The sequence below is a fragment of the Felis catus genome, chromosome D2 (assembly GCF_018350175.1).
Source record: "Felis catus isolate Fca126 chromosome D2, F.catus_Fca126_mat1.0, whole genome shotgun sequence".
In the NCBI taxonomy this organism is placed as follows: domain Eukaryota; kingdom Metazoa; phylum Chordata; class Mammalia; order Carnivora; family Felidae; genus Felis; species Felis catus.
The window spans coordinates 85,127,546-85,151,994 of NC_058378.1; the positions used below are offsets into that span (position 1 = coordinate 85,127,546).

Below are 24,449 nucleotides of genomic sequence, written 5' to 3' on the forward strand. Positions count from 1 at the left end.
CCGGGCCCGATCCCCGGCTCGGCCCGGACGCCCGGCCTGGCGGCCGCGGGGCGCGGCGGCGCGGCGAGTCGGCCCCGGGGCCGGGGGAGGGGCGCGGAGACCCCGCGGCCGCGTTGCCATCAGCGGGCGGTTGAGGAGGGCCTAGCGGCTTAGGTGACTCTGCCTCCCTGGAGCCGAGCGGTCGAGACGTGTGCATACTCGGGTAGTGCTCGCGTGTTCCAGCTCACCTGCAGCCGCAGACGGGGATTTCCTGTTTGGGGAGCTGGCCGAGCCGGGGTCTGTGCTGCTTTGGCACACGCGCTCCTGGCCCTGGGGACGGCTCCAGACGGGGACCCGCGGGGCTGCGCGGGATTGGGGGACACCGAACTGGGTGGGCGCGTACGAGCCAGGGCTTCCGGGATCGCCCCGCGGCGCTCCTGCCGCCTCCCCCCGTGAGCCCTCCGGGGCCTGGGGGTTCTCTGAGCTTCGTACCGCTCTACTGCCGCCGGGTACGGTGGGGGCTCCAGGGCCGGATGGCCGGGGAGCCAGTCCCCAGCCCCGCCACTACCTAGCCTTGTGACCCTTGGGCAGGCTTCATTACCGGGCCTCAGTTTCCTCGACGGTGAGCTGGATTCTTAGAGTAGCGGCTCCCTAGGGTCGTGGTGGGTGAAGGAGGCGGTGCGTGTACCCCGCGACCTCGCCTGGCGCGCGGGATCGTCAGCCCGGAGTATTTTCAGTATGGAACAGAGTAGTTGCATGGCGTTCCCAGGCAGTAAGTGCCTGTGGACCCAATTCCGTGGGATTAACCCCCCCTCCCCCCCACCCCCGGATTTGATTTAGGGGCAGGTAGTGCCATGCTCGGGAGAGCAAGTGAGACGGGGGAGTTAGGTGCCTGTGTTGGAAATGGAGCAGGGTGAGAATTCCTGCCTGAACTTGTGGCTGGTCATGGGCTGGGGACGTGGCGGAGTCAAAGGTATTGACCAGAACAGCTCTTTTGACTTTTGAGGCTTGCTTGGAAAATTGTTTGGGGTGGGGAGGAAGGAGAGAAATGACCAATACTCATTGATGGAAGGTGGGTTCTGACTCATCCCGCGCTTGCGTTCAGATTAGGAGGACAGCCAAGGTGGACGCTTCCTGAAAGGACCAGGGCCTGCGCGGGCCTGCCCTCCGGACGTGTTTGAACTTACTATCACCTGAAAGACTGTTTTGCTCTGTGTGTTGCACAGTTTGGTTTTTAGGTTTCATTTTTTATTCATAAAAATCCTTAAAATAACACAGTCCATACCGTACCACGTATTCTTGCCGCTGGCCCGCACTTAAAGTGATCCAGGAGACAAGACACCTTTTCCGTAGCGATTAAACAGGCACCTGGGCCATGATGCATGGCATCCAGGAAGGGAATAAATCTGCCGGTTTCGGTGAAAATGGAAGCATTTACGTTATTAAGTAGGGGCGCCTGGGTGGCTCAGTTGGGCCTCAGACGCTTGATCTCCTCCCAGGTCTTGATCTCGGGGCTGTGGGTTTGGGCCCGCGTTGGGCTCCGCGCTGGGCGTGAAGCCTACTTAAAAAAAAATTAAATAGTACTTGGCATTGTAGTCATTTAAAAATCTGCTTTGTAAACATCACTTCTCAATTTTAAAATTTTACGTGAATTGAACTTTTTGCTTGCGTCGTGTCAGGTGTTTGAGGATCGCTGACACCTCAGCTGGTCTGTGCTGGGCGGAATGTTCATACCCATCTGCAGAGTAATTGAGATTTTGCCCGTGTGTAAAATACTTACGAGTCGAGTATAGGCGGTATTTAATAAAGGGTAGCTGGTGTTATCTGCAGATGAGGAACTGCAGGAGCAGAACACCTAACGAGAGAGAAACTGCTATTTATCGAGCACCAGTTATCCTGCTGATGAAGAACCAAGGTGTCTGTTACGTTGTCCAAAGTCACGTTAGTTGGGATTTGAACCTGGTCCTCAACGGCACACCATGCACACTGGATTACAGACAGAGTACTCTCACCTATAACCTAAGAGAGGGCGGCGGCAGCGTTCATGTTTGTTTCCGGTTTATATCCTCATGCTACCAGACCCGGCGTCTTAACTAGAAAGCTAAGCATCTAAATATGAGAATATTGTGGGTAATGTAAAATAACTATTGATACTATCATACTTCTGTGTTTTCAAAACGTTTTCATATTTTTGTTTGATCTTCCCAACATTCCAGGGTATTAGTTATTGCTATTTTATAATTGGGAAGATTCCATGATTAAGACCTAGATTACTCTTCAAAGCCATGTTAGTGATAATGGAATTTAAGTTGTGTAGGTGTACTTTTTTCGTTTTTTTAATTCTTAGAGTATAATTGACACAGTATATTAGTTTCAGGTGTATTACTTATTTATTTTTGCATAGATCAGTTCAATTATAAAGTTTGGTAACATTTTAATGAAGTTATTTTTTAATGTTTATTTGGGGGGGAGAGAGAGAGAGACAGACAGACAGACAGACACAGCACGGGTGGGGGAGGGACAGAGAGGGAGACACAGAATCTGAAGCGGGTTCCAGGCTCTGAGCTGTCAGCACAGAGCCCTATGTGAAGCTCCAGCGGGAGCCGTGACATCATGACCTGAGCCGAAGTTGGACGCTTAACCAACTGAGCACCCAGGCGCCCCTTAATTTTTAAAAATACGATCATATTGTGAGCAATTTTCCATGTCGTAAAAATTCCTTGAAAAATGATTCTTAATGTCTTGATAGTATTTTATTGTTTGACCATTAAAAAAACTATAGTATTGTTGAAGAATTGATTTTTCTAGTTATTTTCTATAAGATAATGGAAAAGTATTTATATACATAAATCTTTGTCTCTTTAATTACCTCCTTAGGATAGATACTTGACTGTGTGTAGGAAATTTCTGAAAGGTTGCAGTTTAATTTTTACCAGCAGGATATGGAAATGCTTGGCTCTCTCCATATTTTTGGTCGTGGAATATTATTTAAAAAATCCTTTTCAATTTAGTAGAAAATGGTATCCCAGTTTTTTAAAAATGAGGTATTAACATACACATCATGTAAAATGCACAGATCTTAATAGTTAGGTATGATGAATTTTTATAGTTGTACGTACACAAGTAATCACCATTCACAACAGTATCGAGCCCCAGAATGTTCCTTAGCTCCTTTCCAGTAATCCCCACCGCTGATCCACTTTCTGTCAGTGTAGATTAGTTCTGCCTGTTCTTGGTACTTTATGTAAATGGAGTCTACAGCTGCTGGTTTCTTATGTCTGGGTTGTTTTGCCCAGCATGCTTTCGAGATGCGTGTTGTTGCATGGATCTGTCATTAGTTCCTGCTTACTGCTGAGGAGTATTTTATTATATGAATAGACAACAGTTTCTCCAATTTGTAGACATTTGGGTCATTTCCAGTTTTTGGCTGTTGTGTCTGAGGCTGTTGTGAACATTCGTGCGCAGGTCCTTTTGTGGGCCTCTTTTCTTTCTCCCCGTCCCCTTAGGCTTTGGAGCCTCCCCAGCATCCTCTGCAGAGGCTCATTCAGAGGTTTTTGAGGGGCAGGTAGATCACTTATGGCCTGCGTCACACTGGCCAGAGCTCAGTTCTGGGGCCCCAGACAGCTGCAAGTGTAGTCAGGCTGTATGCCCAGGAGGAGAAGGAAACCACACTTGGTGAAACACAGCATAGTCTCTGCCATAGGCCCTGAGGCCCACCTACCCACACGTTGGAGCTTCTGAGTTCTGCTGGACACGAGCGATAACCTATTGATTAGGGACCCACAGTATGTCCTTTCCAGCCTTAGGTGGGTCTTTCTTGAGAACATGCTGCTTTCCTCTCGTGTGCCCCCGGGCAGCTCTCCCTTCTGCCTCAGTGCTGTCTGGGACTCAGACCTCCATTTTCCTTTGTTTCAGCAAATGACACGCTTCCTACCTGGGAAAACAGCATCTCCCCAACTCTCCTTCTACTCTCCCCTCCCCCAACATCTAACATTTATTCGTAGCTTTACCCATTCTGGATTGCTTCACTCCTGACCTGGAGCAGACTGCCTCTTATCTCAAGATGAATTCTTCTCTGCTCTTAGGTTCCCCTCCCCTGCCGCCCCGAGCGAGACTTTGCATCCTTAGAAGGCTCTTTTGCCTTCAACCTTTTCCTCTCCACTTGCACTACCCCCTCACAAGATAAACGTGAAGATTTTCTTGTATTAAAAAAAACAGGGGCACCTGGGTGGCTCAGTCAGTTAAGCGTCCAGTTTAGGCTCAGGTCATGATCTCACAGTTTGTGGGTTTGAGCCCTGCATCCGGCTCTGCGCTGACAGTGTGGAGCCTGCTTGGGATTCTCTCTTCACGCTCTCTGTCCCTCCCCCGCTCACATTTTTTCTCTCTCTCGTAATAAATAAATAAACTAAAAAAAAAAAAAAAAAAAAGCCAATCCCTTGAGCCTGTCTTTGCCTCTGTCTGGGACTCCCCCTGTTTACAGACAGATCTCTTATTAAAGTGTAGATTTCTAGCAACCTGCTTCCTCCTCTTAGGTTCAGTCCCCCGCATGCTGCAGTCCGACTTGTGCTTCCGCCGTCCAGCGTTGCTGGTGCCCCGCCACCTGCATCAGATGGTTGTCATTCCTTCCTCCTCCTTCTCTTGACTTCTGTGAGGCCCTTTAACCTTTGAGGGGCACAACAGAATCGAGCCCCAGAATGTTCCATTTAGGCTCCATTTTCTGGTCTACTGCCGGGTTCCTTTTCCTCTGTCTGTCCCAACTCCTGTTGATGAGTCCAGAGGCTCTGACCTCTGTGTTTTTGGAGAGCTTGGTGCCAGCTCTGTTTCTTGAATCCCAAGTCTGTCTGCAGATGAAGCACAGACTTCTTTCCTGAGTTTGAGACCATCACTAGCAGCCCACCAGGTTTCCTCTCCTCTCAGGTTAGCGGCTAGTATATGTGACCCATGCCTGCTGCCACCGCTGGTCATCCATCAGTCACTGAAACTTGGAGTCGCTCTAGCCCTTGCTTCTAAGGTCACCAACCAAATCCTGCCCCTCCTGCCTCTGAAATCCCTTTTGTTCTGTTCTCTGACGCTGGATGGGAGGCTCACTCTTCTCTCAGCCGTACTGTTTCACTGGTTTTACGGGTTGCCACTCCCTTGCTTACCCACAGGTTAGTGGCCCTTACTTCCTTTCTCTATGTAACATTTTTTTTAAATTGTGTTTTTTTCCTGCTTTTTCACATTTTTTCTGATTGGGGGTGGTTATATTTGAACTTAGAATTCTGTGGAAGGGTGTTTAAGTTCAGTATGAGGATAGACTTAAAAGATATCTTTGCCAAGACAATTTTGTATGAAAATAGTTGGTAAATATACACTGAGATGCCTAAGAACTTAGTCAACAATTTATTAATCCACTGTCCTGTCTGTTCATACTATCAATTTTTAGAGAATCGTTTGTAGCATAATGTAAACAAAGGATGTCGTAGTAAAAAGTAGTTTCTTTTTTTCCGCTTGTTTTCTGCCTCGTGCCTTCATTTGCAACATTTTACTCCTGTTCCTGTGGTCACAACTATACCTCTGCCTCCACAGTACTGTGCTTAGAAAGTGAATCCTAGAATTTGTAGTCACCATCTACCTGCAGTCCCTTTTCAGAGACATCGTGCAGACATCTAGTTTCTGCCTTTCCTAAGGATCTGAGAACATAATTGATTTATAGGACTGTGAGTTGAGATGGATGAATATTTAGAACCACTTCATATGAAGTAAGTCTTCACTCAAGAGATACCATTGACTTGAAAGTTCATCCGAAAGATTATCAAGACCTTGCAAGCCTTCCATTTCAGTCTTTGTTTAATACAACTAAATTGTAGCAGTACAAAAGCGATTCAGGCAGTTCTTGTACAGGTTTCTTGGTGATAGAATTGAACATATATACATATCTCCTTATTTTTAAAGACACTGTAGCTTTAAAACATTGCGTTTTGTTGGTTTCTAGGTCCCTCCTCGTGGTCCATTTTTGGGCGCCATGGGCTCCGCAGTGTGCTCAGATGAACGACGTGATGGCAGAGTTGGCCAAAGAGCACCCTCAAGTTTCATTTGTGAAGGTATTGTATTTCCAGTGTCGCATCTTTTGTGAGCTTAATTCTGACTTATGATGCAGACTGCATTTTACTAACGTAAGGGAGGAGGGGTGTGGGATTCTACGTTTATAGTTGGTGCATGTGTTATTTTTGCAGTAGATCATTCTTAAAAATCTTAAAATTGTTTTGCATTTCTCAAGTACCGAGTAGTGTAACAATCACCATACTTTCCCTGACACATGCTTGGTAGATTGCAGGATGGGCAGCGGGGATGTTTGTGAACAGAAGCAGACTAGATCATTCAGTGTGGGCCATTGTGGTTTTAGTACGGTAAAAATACTAACAGAGCTTGCTTCATTGAAGAGCAAGGTGTGATGTGCCAAGTGATTGGAGAAAGGGTGTGGGAGGCGGCTGGGAACCCCGGGGAACGGAAAGAAGCTGCTATCTGGGATCTGGGGCCAGGTAAATGCAGACCCAGAGGAGAAACCGAAAGCTTTGCTGACCTGTGTAGGAAGCAGAGAAGGAAGGAATCTGGTGTCTCTCTGGCTTGCCTTGTTTTCACCCAGCTTTGCGTGCTCTAGTTCCTACTTTGTGTCTTGGGTGGGCACGTACTAGGAAGTGATAGTTGAGGCTGTGGATTAGCTACTTGGTTTAGCACATTTAATGCTGTCATTCAGGACTTAGTACTGGTTGAAACAACAAAGCCACAGTAGAGAAGCCGAGAATCTTAGAGGTGAAACCCTGGTTTCAGAAACTTGAATCCTTCAGATTTAAAGAAACAAGAAAGACCAAAGCCTTATTTTATGAAACCAGAATTTGTGAGTTCAGAGGACATGTTTAGCAAATATACCCACATGTGGGGTTAAAAGTGACATCTCTATTTTCCGCTTTGTGTATCCACTGAAAACAGAATTCTGAAGGCTAATTCATCTGTGTAACAGGAGATAAAACTTTCAGGCAGTTTCTGTACAGATAAGTGTGCTTTGAATGGTGTTGCAGTTAGATGTCTCAAAATCACAACAGCGTGAAAGGTGTACAACGCGAAGCTCCCCTGCACCTTCCCCCCCCCCCACCCCGCTGTCCTGCCCTATAAAGAAGGGGCTGCCTGTGTTAATTTTGCATGAAATCCTTTCAGTGTTTTCTTTTTTTTTTTTTTTTAATGAAGATAGAGCAAATATAGAAGTAATAGCTTTTTAAAATTTAAGGACTTATTTAAAATTCCAATGAAATGTGTAAATGTAACCTTAGAATATAACCCTAAAATGTCCAGTATAAATAATAGAAGGAGACATTAAAACTGCATGTTTGGTCAGTGATAAAAGATAATGATTACAAGTGGAATGAATGATTAAACATTTCAATCATAAGATTAATCAAGATGATGGTAATTGTTGCAAGTCTGCTTTTATGTGTATAATGTTACAGGTTTAGGTGACACATTGTTCTGAGCTGCCATCTGAATGGTTTATTTAAAGAGACTATAGAATTACTTCTCACATTGGTACCACACTTGGCTGTGAGATTTTAAGTTGTTCAAGTGCTTAAGTGTCTCGCCAGGCGTTGGAAGTCCTGGTCTGCTGGGGATGCCTGAACCCTACTGCACCTGCCTCTTGGGGGTAGGGGGTGGCGCTAGGTGGGGCAGTTCTCCCAGGAGTCATTACTTTCTGAAAATTCACTCTGTGGAGTCGTTGGTCTTTAAATGGCAGGGATAACCTGCAGTGGACTTTGTAAGGTAGGTAATTTAATTGGTGAGCAAATAAGAAGTAAAATATTTGAGAGGTCTGTTGGCATTCCCCAGTAAGAGAGGGTGCAGTTCATTTTAAAATAACTGTCTTTTGTTATTGAGAGCTTTTTGAACAGTCTAGGGAAGGGAACTGATGTTCTGCTCTGTGTCTTTTAATTTGATTTCTTAGTTTTTTTTTTTGTTTTTTGACTGCCAACAGTCTGGCATTTATGACTTGTGAATTATAGAGATCAGTCCATTTTATAACTTAGATTTCCAAAATCATCATGTAGGTGATCTCAAGCATAATGTTTTTAATACTTAATTTTTTTTCTTTTTTTTTTTTTTACGGTTTGTTTATTTTGAGCGACACACAGAGCATAAGCAGGGGAGGGGCAGAAGGAGGGAGACGCAGAATCTGAAGCAGGGTCCAGGCTCCAGGCTCCAAGCTGTCAGCAGAGCCCGACGCAGGGCTGGAACCCATGAACCGTGAGATGGTGACCTGAGTCAAAGTTGGACGCTTAACCGACTGAGCCCCCCAGGCGCCCCTTTAATACTTTGAGTGTAGAGTTTTGTGACCACCAACAGTTTCTTGTTTTGTAGACAATGGGAAAGTAATACCTGAGAAAAGTTAGCATACGTTTTGGTCCGAATTAGTCTGTGCTCACTGGAACAGGTTGTTGAAAGGCAGGACTCTCACATTTATTGCACGTGAACGGACACCCTCCTTCCTGTACTGATGGGCTGGTGATGAAGTGCACGCACGCTCCTTGGCACCACGTATATGCCCGTGCCTTGCGGTGATTCACTGTTGCGCATTGGCTGCCCCATCTAGCCCGAACCCAAGGCTCTGGGCCCCACAGGAGGTTCGCACACCTCCCAAGGCCTTCGAGAAGACATAGGAGTCGCTCTTATGGCCCAAAGTCTTACTGAAAACTTAACATTTGTTCAGAGTAAAATTAAATGGCTAATTAAGATGTTACATGTCCTTGCTTTTCAAAATGTGTAAAGTCAGTTTGTTAGCTCTTTGTCTTTAAATTTTTTAATTTTGTTTCTTTAATTTATTGTTTTTTTAATGTTTTTATTTATTTTTGAGACAGAGAGAGACAGAGCATGAACAGGGGAGGGGCAGAGAGAGAGAGGGAGACACAGAATCCGAAGCAGGCTCCAGGCTCCGAGCTGTCAGCACAGATCCCGACAGGGGGGGAGGGGGCTCGAACCCACAGACTGTGAGATCATGACCCGAGCCGAAGTCAGACGCTCAACCGACTGAGCCACCCAGGCGCCCCGACTCTTTGCCTTTAAAATGGGAATACACGTTTATTGTTTACTCCCTTGTTTGGTAGATAGAATCTTTCAAGGTCTAGGGTGTGGTAGTGGGGTGGGAAGGAGCGAGAACAGCATAAGGCTCCTTGTGATGGTGTAGTTGGGTACCAGTAGTTCTATTCGAGGTCCGAGTCAAATTCGTCTTTTCGTAGAGTGGCTGTTCATTTTTTTTTTTTATTTTACGTTTGATTTTATTGTGATTTAAATTAATTGAAATATTTTATTCAATTTGTTACATTAAATTTATTATTATTTTTTCTTCAAATGAGAATTGTATATTTTTAAGGTGTGCAACATGATGATTCAAATCAAATCCATTTTATATGAAGTCTCCCATGTACCCCTGTGGCTTTTTTTTTTTATTTTTTCCATCTCCAAACTTAGTCTGTGCCTATGGTTCAGCGATTAGAGAATATCTTGTACTTTTGTCTGTTCTGTTGTTTAATTCCTGTTTTGTTTGGCTTCTTGAGTAGGTGGTGGGATATTTGAAGTAGAGACCTGTACCTTACCTTGTTTTCATTTTTTTTATTGCTTTCCTTTGTGTCATTGGCTTCCATCTCCTAGGCCAGCCTCCCCCACCCCTCTTCCAGCTTGGTATTCTGATTCAATTACGCCGTGGTACTCGTTTTACCATATAAGGCACTTTGGTACATAAAATCTCAAAGTCAAGCTTATTGGCCACCTGGTTGGTGAGGTTTTGTACTACTGTATTTCATTTAGTAGTAATCTGATTTGTATAGTTCCTGCCGAACTTGAATTTTACGTCCATTGTAACTTCAGATATGAAGGCAAAGGTATAGGAGTTAGATACTTAAATTTGTATTTTTTGATTCTTAAAAAATAGAAATTGCTATAATTTGATTCTTGAATGCACAGGCATCTTAAAATACAGCTCACAGTTCAGTTTCTAAGGGTCTCTAAAATCAGTATAGATAATTTCTGTGTAGTTATAGAAATGTTCAATTCTAAATGTCTGTTCAGTTAGTATTTGTAAACAGACAATGTAGGGTCATCTCCAGAAGGGTGTCAGCCAGCTGTGTAACTAGGTACCACTTAGCTGAATTCCTGTTTTTCAGTGTCAGAGAATACTGAACAGTTTATTTGGCATCTTAGAGAACCTGTGTAGGATTCCATTTTTGGAGAACTCTAAAAATGCCTCTCAGATAATTCAAGTAGAATTGCTAAATCTTAAAAATATCCTAGTTTTTATTTATGCTGTCTTGGTAATTAAAAAAAAAAAATTAACAATTAACAGTTCATTAGCCATTCCTGGGCTACGTTTGGTAAAGGTCTTTTAAAAAGCTATCAAAAACATTAAAGATCTATTTGGACAAGGAATTTTACTTCGAAAGGTTTTCCTTTAATATCACAAGTCACAGAGTTAGAAAGAAGCCTCTTTTTGATGTTTAACAAAATATTCCTGAATGTCAGGTTTAATTGTTCCCTCCTCAGCCTTGGGGATCAGTGCCACACTGGCCAGTGGTCACTCCCGTTGTTGGCTTAGCAATAGTGACCACCATTTATTCAGTATTGTGTCAAAATTTATTTACCCAACACTTACAGGCCACTACTATGCTAGTCACTGGGGGTACACAACAATAGGGTAATCGGGTAACATTATCAGGGTAATTTCAGAGAATAGTTCTGAAAGGAAAGAAATCGGGTGTGGAAGAAGAGAACCTGGGCTGATGGGTGCTTTATTCCGTCTGGCTGGAGAGCTGCATCTAGTACGAGAGCTGGAAAATGAAAAGGAGCTGTCCTTGGGAGAGCCAGGACAAACTTTTAGGCTGTGGATTAGCAAGTGAGTACTGCTGGAGGGCCTGGCCTGCATATGGGCCACCGGTGGGGCCAGTGAAGGGGGAGAGGGTATGGCAGGAGGCTGGAAGGGGAGGCAACAGCCACATGACCTGTGGGCACTGGTGGAGTTTGGGTTTTATTTTGAGTGCAGTGGAAGTGACACATCAGTTTCTGGTTTTAAGCGCTTACCTGGCTGTCCTGTGGGGAGTGGGTGGAAGTGGCAGAAGGATGCAGACTGGAAGCAAGTACGCACGTTAGGAGGCTATTTCACAGGCCAGGTAAGAGATGCCTTGGACACTGGTGGCAAGGGAGCATCGAAATGACGTCATGGTCTGATTTGGCTTGTATTTTGGAGGGGGAACCCAGAAGACCTGTTAACGGGTTGGATGTCGGGTGAGGGAAATGGAGTAATCAAAGTTGTCTTCCTTTTGATTGGATCACTGGCTGGATGAAAGAAGACAGAGATGCCCTGGGGAGGAACAGGCTTGGTGGGAAATGCCTGGTAGAGATCCACATGCAGATGTCAAGCGTGTAGCTTGGAGCTGAGCGGGGAGGTCTGGCCTGGATACAACTTGGGCGTTGTCGCCATATTGGTGTTTCTTAGATGAGACCGCTCAGGGAGGATGAGCGTAAATAAGAGAAGTGCGCTCAGAGCCAAGTCCTGGGATGTGCCAGCCGTGGAGAGGTTGGCCAGATGTGAGGGAAGAAGCCAAAGAGACTGAGTCATGAGAGTTATAGGAAAAACAAAGCAAAACATGGAAGGCCAAGTGAAGGGTATCATGAGAAGGTGGGTGCGGTCGTACTAATGATACTGAAAGGTCAGTAACATGATGAACAAAGAGTAACCGTTGGCTTTGGTGAAATGGTAGCTTGGCGGTGTAGAGAGGAGCTTGGCTCTGGAGCTACACTGCCCTCCTCCACTGCTCACCGTTGTTGGAATCTTGGCTGAGTTACCTAACCTCCTTAAATTCCAGTTTCTTCTGTTAGTTAGGTGTAATGGCGGCATCTATGATCGTGCAGATTAAATGGCTCAGTATACAAACTGCACTTAGAACAGTGTCTGGCTTAGATTAATCATAGCTGTCAGCCATTACCATCATAGTGGTCTTTGGTGACCCTCTAGAGAGGGAGTTCCCTACCTCTGCAGTTAACCTTGCTGTGGTAACAGCTCCCTGCCTCTCCTCACCCGACTGCACACGGGAAGGGTCTGAGTTTGAGAGTCATGGTTCAGGAAGTAGATGGTTCCCAACAAAGGCATTCTGTCTGAAATTCCATTCTGGAAACGTTCGTGTTTGGTGAGGGCTAAAGTCATGTATAAATCCTATCTTTGAAATTTAATCTTTCTTTTTGATCGATAGAGTAGAAAAAGTTTACCGTAGTATAGTGAAAAAAAGCATAGGTTTTGTAGTCAGTCTTGGGTTTATTTCTCAGCTCTCCTACCCAGTGACTGTGTGTTTTGGGACAAGTTACATCTTTACCTAGCCCCCTGTAAGGTTGAGATGATAATGTACCATACACTTTTCCAGGTGTTAAGTAGTTTAGGCAATTGAATGCAAAGAGCCTGTTGTGGTTTATGGCACCGAGTAGGTTTTCCATGAAAGATAGCTATTATTGACTGCCCTTGGTCTTTTCTGAATGCAGCTCACTTTTCAGTATTTATTTATTTTCTATTTTCATTGATAGAACTGTCATGTTGCTTTACATCCAATAAAAATGTTTCCAGAGAATTTTACTGCTGCAGAGGTTTTAGGGCCTCAGATAACCCTTGATGTTCTGGGAGAATGGCTGTGCCTTTAGTGACCGTCCTGGCCCCTGCTCTGGGAGGATTTGTTTGTCACCACTGCCTTTGTCTTAGGAAGAAGATGTCATCTCGCTGGGAGCTATTTTGAGGAGAGGTGCTTGTGGTGATCCTCCTGGCTTTAGGAATTTCAGGAGGATGATTTGCTTCCTAGAAGAATTGTCACTAAGGGAGACCCTTGGAAACCAGCCGGAATATGAGAAGAGGTCAACTTTAAGCAGCACAGAGGAATGTGTTTTTATGATTCCCGATGTTGCCTGTTTTGGTTTGGTTTAAGACCATAGTATCTTGTTTTTGCTGAGTATTGCCCCCTTTCTTTTATTAAAAAAATTTTTTTTTAATGTTTGTTTATTTTTGAGAGAGCTAGAGCATGAGCGGGTCAGGGGCAGAGACAGGGAGACACGGAATCAGAAGCAGTCGCCAGGCTGCCGGCTCGCAGAGCCCAACGCGGGCTCGAACTCACAGACTGTGAGACCATGACCCGAGCCGAAGTCCGATGCTCAACCTACTGAGCCACCCAGGTGCCCCTTAGTACTGCCCCTTTTTAAAATTTGTGTTATTTTGCTGTTAGAATCCAGTTGTACCAAAGATAGGGATCGTAGCTGAGCCTCACCCAGTGCCAGTGTGTGCCGGGCACTCCAGGGGTATTATTTGCAAGAGAAAATAGCGAGCTGCCCTAGTCATCGCCTTCTCTGCTGTCCTTTGCTTTGAGTGTGCAATTGTATGAAAGAAAATGGCACAGAAGTTTTCAGAACTTTCAGAAAGCGTGTTCTACATAGTGGTCTCCAAATGCTTTGTCTTCTCTCTGTTCATTTTTTTTAGTTTATTGGACAGTTGATGTTGACTTGAAACGTATATAATTTTCACGTTAATACATTTTGAAAGATGAAGGTAATTAAAAATATTTGTCTAAAGGGCGTCTTAAAGAAATAAAGTAGTAAAAGAGCACCCGGGAACGTGTGAGACAGAAGATAGAAACCAAAGACGAATGACTGTGCCTCCCACTTGCCGTCCAGGTTCATTTGGATAGATGGATGCTGGATTGGGGAAGGCTGTAGATAAGAATAGTGTTTCAAGCCCAGTGGAAACCTTCTCTTCCTGGAAGAATACAGGATATATATCTTTAACTCTTTTAACAGTATAATTTATCAATAAATTTTATTTCCTACAGGTATAATGTGAATTCAGATTTTTATTGGTTTTAAAAAGTTTATATTAAATTGAAAGTCCTGTGAGGGAAGGATACAATATTATGTCTTAGTTTCTCTCAAAGTGTATTGTTTACAAAATCCTGCACATAAATAGCTTACAGGAACTGTGTTCTAATTATTTAGAAATTGAGTTGTGTAAAATTCATATGTCAGGTAACACATCGTGTCTCGTTGAGGGGCCTCAAGGAAATCATCAAGCAGAATGCAGTCATCTTATTGAAAATGCATTTAAATGTATGAATAGACTCAGAAGTAGATAACCTAGCAAGATCTCTGCCTAGTGTCCGGCAGCCTTGCAGGAGTTAAAAGTAAAATTTATCAGACATCAATAGTTTATTGAAGAAATACTCCTTTTTGCTTCATAATTTGCAGAAGGCTGCAACTGTCAGTCATGATGTACTGCCTCTTGAAATTAGTCAATAGAGCAAACAGCAAGAATTGCTGTGGGCAGAAAATAAGCACTGTAATCATGACATAACTGGGGTCAGTGATTTATGGATTTCAATATAGTAGTAGCTGCATATGATTGAAAATTTACTAGGTCACTAGTGCACCAAAAATTTTATTCACAGCCTCCAGGCATCTTTTGAAATGTGCAACAAAATAAAAACCTCTGAACCTGTTTTGACACTGCGGACTCAGTGGATGACACACCAGCCCAGTGAGTCTCATTTAAATGTAAATGTGTCATAAACTTTTGTACCAGACTCTTTAGAAACATCACCTACTTGAAGGGATGCTGCATGTGAATCTGGTAGACATATTGAAGTCGTAAAAAAGGACCTTTTCATAATCAAGCTTTATATTCTTTTGTTTTTAAAGTTGGAAGCTGAAGCCGTTCCTGAAGTATCTGAAAAATACGGAATTAGTTCTGTTCCCACCTTTCTGTTTTTCAAGGTAAGGATAAGGACGCACAAGAGATCCTGTATCTGTAGTGGGCCAGGGGGCTGAATCTTGGTTCCTTCACCCCTTTCCCTGATCCGTGAACGTTAGACACTCGGTTGTTCCTGGCTTTGCCCCGTCTTCTTGTAGTCTCCTTGTTTGCATCGATGCTAAAGCTTGGCCTGGGGCATCCTGCAGAAGTGATATGGGCCATGTAGAGGACCAGCAACCAGAATTGGAGCTTCTGGAGAACAATCCAGATACTTGGCTATAGCCGCAAAATGTCCCCTCCGTTGGGTAGAAGTTGGTTGCTTAGGGCATGTGCCTGGACGTAATGGAACATCTGGCCGGTCCTGGTTTGATTAATGACTCTCTCAGGAAGCAGGTGCAAATCTGTGCTTCAGGGCACCCCTGAGTGTCCCCACAGTTCCTCCAAATACTGCATTTGTACTTAGTAACAGATTAATCCCCACGAGGGTGGAGGAAATCTTTGCTCTTTAAGGTTGGACTCTGATCTGGTTTGAGTTTGAGGTGTAGCGATGTTTTCCTAGTATGTTCCCAAAAGGGGGATGAAAGAAAACAGTTACATATTTCTAAAATGGAGGTGCATTCCGCCAATTGGTAATCAGAGTTTTAAAAACTCACCTAATAGTAAGTAGTGTTGACCTCTTTAAAAATCAGCTAGAGCTGTGGATTCGTGCTTGTTATAATTTTGGAGCTTTATGCCGCACGTATTTTAAATGACTTTTTTAACTTCAGAATTCTCAGAAAATTGACCGATTAGATGGTGCACACGCCCCAGAGTTGACCAAAAAAGTTCAGCGACACGCATCTAGCGGCTCCTTCCCACCCAGCGGTAATGAGCATCCTAAAGAAGACCTCAACCTGCGCCTGAAGAAACTAACTCATGCTGCCCCTTGCATGTTGTTTATGAAGGGGACTCCTCAGGAGCCCCGCTGTGGTAAGAAGCTGCTTTCACACGGACGCGAGCAGAGTGGGCTCCACCGGCGTGGGGTGCGGCTGGGTGGGCGTGCTCTGGTCCTGCCACACCGTCCCTCCTTCGCCTGCGTGGAGACAGCTTTAGGAAATCCGGAAGGTCCTAATTCCCGCTGACACTCTGTATTGAGGTGGTGAGAATCTGTTTTGCACCACAGACACAGAGAATTTCAGAACCCAGAGGCTTCTTAGAAGTCATCCAGTTGAAGATTTTTGTTTATGTAATAAGCACCCAGAGACGGAAAGCCACTCAGCTTACCGGGAGCAGAGTTGGGAGGGCATTGCTGTTGTGTGAGTGGGCTTTTGTCTGTTCAGTTCTTTTTGCTGTTAATGGTTTCCGGTCTCTCTTGGGAGTCTCTTTTTATTCACCGTGCCCAGATTGAGTGGTTTAAAAATTTTCAGAATTTTGGTGGTGGTTCTGTGTCTCCCCCTGTACTTTGGCCTTCCCTGTTGTCGCACATCGAATTACGCGACTAGTGTTCAACTACTGCTGTCATTTCCAGTTCATAGGTGCTCTTGTTTTCTGTGTATGTATATACCCACCCACCTACCCCCCGCCCCCCCCACACATACACATACACGTACACTTATACATATACATATACATATACATATACATATACATATACATATACATATACATATACACATACATATACATGTACATGTACATGTACATATACGTGTACATATGCACATACATATACATATACATATACGTGTATATATACGCTTGTAATTTTCTCCTGAAGTGAGTTTTAGGGTTTATTTGACCCCTCTGGTATTGGGTTTATGTTATTTTCTTTTTACTATGCCTAGTACAACATTATTCTGCTTCATAATTGAGCATTTAATGCCTTTTGATGATGCTGTTGAGAATCAGTTTGTTTCAACTATACAGGGAGGAATTTTTTTCAGATAGGTGGCAGTAAAATTGAGTGTGCTGTTGGTAAGATTACTGCATGTCCAGTGTGACTTTATAAAAATAACCTAGCTTCTAGCATAGCTTTAATTGTGAATTCTTCCCTATATGGTTAGCAAATTACATGTTAGGTTCTGAAAAAGTCCAGTTTTAAAGATAAAGTTTCATGTTGAGTCCCATCTTAAAACGATAAAAGGCTCCTTTAGCTCTCACTTCTACTTGAAAAATTTCCTTGCTGGCATTTATGTGTCCAAGGATGCTTGCTGTTTAGATGTTGAAAAGCAAACTCTGTCTCTACCAGAGTTAACTCCAGGTAGCAAGAGTCAGTCTCTGTTGTGGTTGTTTGTTTTTAATAGAGGTTGTGGCTGGTTTACTTTCCCCTATCAGGCAGGAGAATCCATTCTGGTGCTTTCTGTGGTGACCTAATAACAAGGACTTACAACGTGAGTCTGACGGGGTTTGTTCAGTGCCTTCACTGAAATGTGACGAGTAGTGGAACTGGCTGTCACGTGGATGCACCTGAATGACAGGTTCCCACGTAGGAAACCTGCAGTAAAGCCGATCCAGTGCTCTCTTCTGTGGGTTCGAACAGGACCGTCCTCTCACTCTTTTCTGAGTGGTGACCTCACCAGATCGGCAGGTGGTAAAACCCGCAGCTTGGGGAAGGTGTGCTGAGGCAGCAGGGGGAAGCACAGTGGCCGGGTGTCACAGCAGGGGGGCTGCAGCCCAGTGCCACCCTTGGTGACGTAGGTACAGGTCAGTGACCCTTTCTGTGCTTTTGGTCCTTCCTTTGGTGGCATTGGGGTTGGAGCCAGTCTTGGGGATCCTTTTGAAATCAGATGTTGTATGATTATTCAAATAAATTAGAATTACCCTGAGGAATAACCATTTTTCTGCTTACCTCTTCATTAGACTTAACTTATAATGCATTTCTAGTCATTTGTATGTTAACTGGCATTTAGAAGAGTGTATAAAAAGCAAGTTAAGAGTAAAAAAGAAGCTTTCAAACATTTTGGAACAATCTGATAAACATAATTACATCTAGATAATAAGAGATGTAATTGGGGAATTCAAACAAGATTTTTAGATATATGTAATTTAACAGGTACAGTTTCATTTCAAACAAGTACTTGCTTTATTCTTTATAACTTTTATAACTATGTTTTTGACAAGTTTTTCTGTTTCCTGAGGTCTTGATTTGTGTAACAACATGTCTTTGTATCAGATATAGTAAGTGAGTGACGTATGGGAAATAGATCATTTTAGAATGTTGGTATTCTTGAATAAAACATCTATTCAAGGATCAGTTAGAAGGTGCCTTTCTTGTGCCTGTACCCTGCCACTTCCTTCATTGATGCTCCTCTGGCTCTGTGTCCCCCTTTGTGTGCCCTGCTACACGGACTCTTCATCTCGAAACTGTTCTCTTTCAGGAGTGTACTCGACTTTCACCCTCTTCCTTTCTGAGCCCACTTAGTGGAACATAGGTTGTGCTCTTGTGTTCGCACATCCGAGGTGAGGTACAAGCGGAGCCTCCTCTGTGCAAGCAGCGGCCGTCCGTGCTCGCGAACGCCACTGGCTGGTATTCCATATTTGGAAAGAATTCCCTTGGAAGGCCCCGCTGTCAGTGGCAGCCGGTACTCCCCGTGGGCCCCCTCTGTGGAGTGGAGCTGCGGTGATGTTTGATTAGCCGACCCCACCTTGCTTTCGGGTAATCAGAAAACATGCATGTATAACATGTAAATTTTCTGTCAGGGAAACCTTGAGAGCCATCTCAGGGTCTGCCCTGGAGCCCCGCTTGATCTCAGCCCAGCCCTTTCACACTTCACACCCTGTCTTTGTGGCTCTCAGCTTTGGCTTCTCCCGGCAGAACTGGGTAGTGTGTTAGGAGCTGGACGTGGTGATACGGTGTCAGTCGTCAAAGAACTAGATTATTCTTACGCTGTGCTCCTCAGGAGGACAGGAAAGAGAGGGCTCTCGTGTTCTAGGCAGATTTTCAAGACATACTGAGATGTACATCTTTTTAAACAGAATGTTAAATCCTTGAACATGCAGGTTAATTAAGTTATTTGGGAATTCTTGTATCCATTTCAGTTAACAAAGCTTTTAGCAAAGCAAAGGGTATTTGAACCACGGGACGGACTTCTTCTGCAGCAAAAGTCATCTAACAGGGTTTTCTTTTTAAATCCGACACAAACATTGTAGGTTGAGAAGTGGGCTTTAGGGTTTTATTGTTACTAGATGAAATGTACCAGTCAGGCTTATTGTTCATGCCTTCTGTCATGAGTAGAAATGACTGCAGACAGAAACGGTGGTTCTGTGACAGCTAAATGGTTCTTCTACTTTTAAATATTTGTATTGCGTGCGCACGTTTTTCTTAAAAGTGTGTAAATATTTTGTTATTGGGATGAAGCCTTCTCACTGTTTTATCCTTAAGCATAGCATTTCCAGTCTGCTCCTTTAACCCTTAAAAACTGAACATTCCCCATCAATCTTTCTAGTCTGCATGTAATTGCCTAAAGCTAAAAAAAGCTTTTCCTCAGCCAGTTACAGTAGAAATGAGTTAATATATTGGCAACAGAATAACCATCAGCAATCAGCCGTTAGCTGTTTACTAATGAACTCCCAGATGAGCGAAAAAAATTTCAGAATCAGTGTTTTACTTCAGGCTGTACATGAACTTAACACTTCAGTTGTAGGGAAAGCAACTCATATGCCGTACAAATACCAGTGCTTCGTCTCAGTAAACTATAGATTTGAAAATTGTTTGGAGCTCAGTAGTACATCCCCGTTTTCGTAGTAAAAGTGCTTTTGGAGGACACCAGGTGAAGCCTGTTCTTGCAATTAATCTTACACTGAATTTTATGATTTGATTTTATTTAAAAATACTTGCCGATGCTGTGAAGTCCTGTAGGAATTTTGCACCTGAAGAACAGGTCATTTTCCAGTGAATTATGACTGTTTGAAAAGAAGGATGGTGTGTGAAAAGAGTAAAGTGGTACAAAGTATTGAAAAACAATGGGGAAGAATTAGCTTATGAAAGAAAAATATCCTCTTTTCAGACAAGACGAATAGATTTATAAAAGACTGGTATTCACACTCTTATTCTTCAGTACTAATGTCATAATAAGAAAATGATGTCAAAAAAGTAGAGGACAGAAATGTGTCACAAAAGTATAATAAAATCACGGAACATAAGATTGTCACTATGGTGCAGTAAAAAAAAAAAAAAAAAAAAAACAAATCGCATTACATACTTCGGGGAATGTAAATAGTTTTCAAAAGGAGACTGTCAGGTAACAGCACCAGATGAGAAAGACGCTGTCAGCCTGTTGACAGTTCCTATGTAACAACACCAAAGACAGCTTTGAAACTCAGTGTATCCAGTGTCCACTAACAGAACACATTCCTCCTCGACCTAGATAATTTATTCTGTTAAAGATCATATAGGCTGAGAGCTCCTGAAATGGACACTCAGGAAGTACTTCCAGAGCAACAGAAACCAAACGGCTGGGATTCAGTATGCTCACGGAGTGGTTAAAAATGACTGTTGTGATTTTTTTCCCCCATCCGGTGTTCATTCTCATAGACTCACAGACCGCAGGGCTGGGAGGGACCGTGGAGGCATCCGAATCCGTCCCCTGATCGATGGGGATGTGCGGGAAGGTGGGGTGGCCATCCAGGGCTCAACTGTTTGTCTCGGTTGGTGGGTGGGGCAGGTTCTGGGGCTTTCTGACCAGCCTTCTTTCTCCTACAACAAAATCATGCCTAATACTGAAGAGGAACATTGGTAAAGAGAGACTTTAAAAAATTCACAAATATGTTAAACTCTAAGCCCCACTTGAACACGTGGTTTACTTCAAGGTCAGATAAGGGGCTGTTGGAATTTGTTTTCTCTTTCCATGCTGTATAGCCATGCTAATTAAATCACGGGTGAGATTGAGGCAGACATCTTTGTTCAGTAGCTAATGTGTGTTGTGAATTAATTTAAAATCATGTGTAAGAGAGAAGCTAAGTTCTTTATTTTCTTTTTCTTATGCAGGTTTCAGCAAGCAGATGGTGGAAATCCTTCACAAACACAATATTCAGTTTAGCAGTTTTGACATCTTCTCAGATGAAGAAGTTCGTCAGGGCCTCAAAACCTACTCCAACTGGCCTACCTATCCCCAGCTCTATGTGTCTGGGGAGCTCATAGGAGGACTTGATATAATCAAGGTTAGAAGTGAGAAGTCTGTACCTTGTAAAGAATTTTCATGTAGAGCACACTTTTGTAAGTGCCGTAATAAATGTAAAGTAGGAATTTCTTAAGAATCTCTACTTTTACGAATATGAATCTGGAGTATATGCAAAGTATTTCTGATGAGATGGTTGATTGATATTCTGTGTCAGGGTACGACCAAGGAGAGTTGCTTTGTAGTGAAGTTTCTTAAACTTACACATGTGTTTATTTCAGGAGCTGGAAGCATCTGACGAACTAGATACAATTTGCCCCAAAGCTCCCAAATTAGAAGAAAGGTAAGTGTTTAAAAGTGTCAAATAGTCTACCATTTATTACTTTAAAAGTATTTCCTAATTCTTGGTTTTTGCATTGCTCTTTCCATATAGAAACGAGGGGTTTGTTTTCGTGTGCCGAGGTCATAAGAGTGTTGTTTGCAGTCAGACTAGTCATGCGAACTTGGGAAGGTCTCATTTGCACTGGAGAAATTTTTGTGCCAATTTAATGAGCATGTGGAGGATATTCTTCGTTTTTATAGAACGAAATGTCATTGTCTCGGTGGAATGACTAAGTTTTACTTACTTCTCTGCGTCTCGGAGCCAGGCTCCAGCGGTCCCGGTGTTCAGCCTTCAGTAACAGCCCCTCCTCTCAGCATCATCCGGACGCGGGCTGTGAAGAGTGCCCAGTGTGAGGAGCGAGGGCTGCGCATGTGGTACCCGCGTAAACACTTTGGGGGCCTCACGCTGCCTTTCTAACCGTGATAACTTCAAATTCAAGGAGATTTGGAGCTGTAAAAATTGGTCTTTGTTTTATGAAGGATCTCAATCAGCTTTTAAAGATCTTACCTTATGGAAATTTTGGACTTTGGCCTGTAGGGAGACTTACAGGGATTTTTATTGTAATAAATTTGAATTAATGTAGAGGTTTAAAGAAGAATTTATTTTGAAATACACCCGTGTATCAGCCGTTCGTAGTTGGGGCTTGAGTCTGTAAGGCGAAACCTCCTCTTGTAGTTTTCTTTGAGATGAAAGTGTTTAATAGTAAGCACCTCATTTATCTGTCCTTGATTAACAAATAGTGTCCCATATGTGTCAAACTGACCTTTAAGTGCCACACTTTCTCAGATGATTTAGACCCTTTGCTGCCTTTTTGGTAGGGCAGTGAGTCTCCTAGTGCCTTTGTTGACTCTGGGTCCCCAGTTGTGTTCTTTGCTGAATAACCTGGGTGGCTCACGAAGGCGAAGTGGCCTCAGAAACCTGCTGTGCTTTGTACGCGCTAGTATCTGCCTTCATTCTGTCTTGCTGCTGTTTATGTCCTCGTCTTCATCAGACCTTCTGTCTCGTTTCCTAATGTGCTGTGTCTGTATTTCCTGTGGCCTCAGACTAGATAACTGGAGTTACATAGAGATTTCTGTAGAGATACACTTGTATTTTGAGTAATCACTTGAAGTGCTCCTGGCTCCTGAGTTCCTGGCTCTGGCGACGTCTCTGTGAGTCGGACGGAAGCGCTTGTTTTGGTTTCCTGGGCCCGGATAGTTGGGTCGCTGCAGGTGACTGATGGCGATCAGCACCATATTCTTTATTTCTGAGTTTTTCTGAGAATCGGCCCATCGTACTCTACCGGAAGTGTACGTGACGAAGCCCTGAGCACGATTTGGGTGTTTCGTTTGTGATCACTTTGTTCTCTGGGGAGGTGTTGAGCTGTGAGTGACCCAGAGCACTGGTGGGAGGAGGATCCGGTGACGTGACCACCACAGGTTGTCCTGACGCTGACTGTCCTGGGATTTGTGACTGACCCTTAGGCGGTACGCAGACGGCTGCCGCTCCTGACAGCAAGTGGGGGATGGCCTTTGGAAGATCGTACAAAGTGTGAAACGCAAAGTTAAGACAGGGGCGTTTGATGTGAGCAGCTGGCGTTCCGGCACTTAGCACCTCCCGTTCCCTCTGTGACCTTGTGAACATCGGGGAGTGTGGGGCCGTGTGCCGCCTCGTGGCGGAGAAGGGAGCCCACAAGATGTAGTTCTGGAAATTGTGGGTGGGCTCAGTGTACAGGCCCCTTCCTGAACAATTCCTTACTGAATTGGCTATTATTATTTTTTTAGTGCTGTGAGTTGATGGGCTTGAATTGCAACTCGAAGGAACATTCGTTGCCTTAAAAGCCATATTGTGTTTTATGGTGGCTCAGGGAGAGAATGAAATAAAGGAAAATGTCAATGCATTTGCTTGTTTAATACCACTCAAAGCTGTGAACTATCATCCTGCTATCCCTCAAATATGCATGTTACTCCTGAAGCGGAGCAAAAGTGGTGTTTAATAATTGAGCTGAGCCATTTTATATCAATTTTCTCTCTTCAGGCTCAAAGTACTGACAAATAAAGCTTCTGTGATGCTCTTTATGAAAGGAAACAAACAGGTAAAGAACTCAAAAATGGTTTTATTTGTAATTTCTTTTGATGCTAACATCTGCAACTAGGGGACGCTTAAATCTTTTCTCCTGGCTGTGGCTAATGAAGCTATAGTGGCATCAGGAAGTTATCCAGGCCTTAATTGGTGCTTATGGAGATCAAACAAAGTAATCCACATCTTGCCTGACTTCATAACATCAGCATCTCAGCGGGGTGCGTTTCTCTTTGCTGCCAAACTTGGTCAACACTGTTCACCCTCTCCTGGTTCTGTTAGTTGCTGTCCCGTCCCGACTTGAGTCCCTGGGCTCGTGTAGTGAGCAGTTTGGTCCACACGCGTCCCGGGCACAGGGAGCCTTGTCGCTGCCGGGGGCACCGGTTTGATGACTGAGTGAAAGTTTGGCAGTTCTTACTTGTAATGGGGTGGTTCCTGGAGCTTGTTGGATGAAGGAGCATACTGGTTGTGCATCGTTTTGAGGACCAAGTTAGATAAGAGCGCTCCCACCGGCAGCTTGAGCAAAGCTGATTATCGTTTGTATTTGGACTAGAAGGGAGATCTCCAGAAACCAGGCTGTGTTCCCTTCCTTTATTCTCAGCCAGTGACAGAGGTAGGCAGGTGGGACAGAGTATGGCTCGTGGCCCAGGGGAGGAGGTGAAAGCCCTGGGAGGCGAGGCTGGTGGAACGGAGGGACGGCAGTCCGTCTCTTCTGTCGTCCCGGGCTACTTGCTTCACCTCCCAGGGCCTCACGGCCCCTTGTGTGAGTGTTCAGTGTGCTTCCCGGAGAACGAGGTTGTGATAGCGAGTGTGAAAGTTGACATAACTAATACAATAAAACCAGCTAGTTAACATAAGTCGTCAGCGTAACTGTTACAGTGTAAGCAGTAACCGGGAAAATGGTAATCTATGTCTCAGCATGCTGAGATCACAGATCAGGACCTAGATTCTTTGACTGGTTCACTAATTTTATTAAAACAAAATAGAGGAAGTTAATAATTCCCAGTAGTGATAAAGTCATCTTTTTATATCTTCTTGGTGATTGTTTAAAGCAGGTTTTTATTCTCAAAAGAGTTTGTTTCTGGAAGTCAGCAAGTATTCATACATCTTGGGAGCAGAGTTACTTGCGCTGTTGAAAAATGCATGT

At 43.9% G+C, this 24,449-nt stretch overlaps 1 protein-coding gene across 3 annotated transcripts in view; it reads left to right on the forward strand.

The window, feature by feature from the left end:
* Positions 1-24,449, forward strand: part of GLRX3 (glutaredoxin 3) — a 31,705-nt gene that overhangs the window by 254 nt on the left and 7,002 nt on the right. For all 3 annotated transcript variants that reach the window (XM_045040858.1, XM_023241115.2, XR_002736992.2), the window contains exons 2-7: positions 5,954-6,062; positions 14,716-14,790; positions 15,535-15,736; positions 20,733-20,905; positions 21,144-21,205; positions 23,261-23,318. In XM_045040858.1, the coding sequence (XP_044896793.1) occupies positions 5,954-6,062; positions 14,716-14,790; positions 15,535-15,736; positions 20,733-20,905; positions 21,144-21,205; positions 23,261-23,318 (679 nt within the window). The remainder of the gene's footprint in view (positions 1-5,953; positions 6,063-14,715; positions 14,791-15,534; positions 15,737-20,732; positions 20,906-21,143; positions 21,206-23,260; positions 23,319-24,449) is intronic.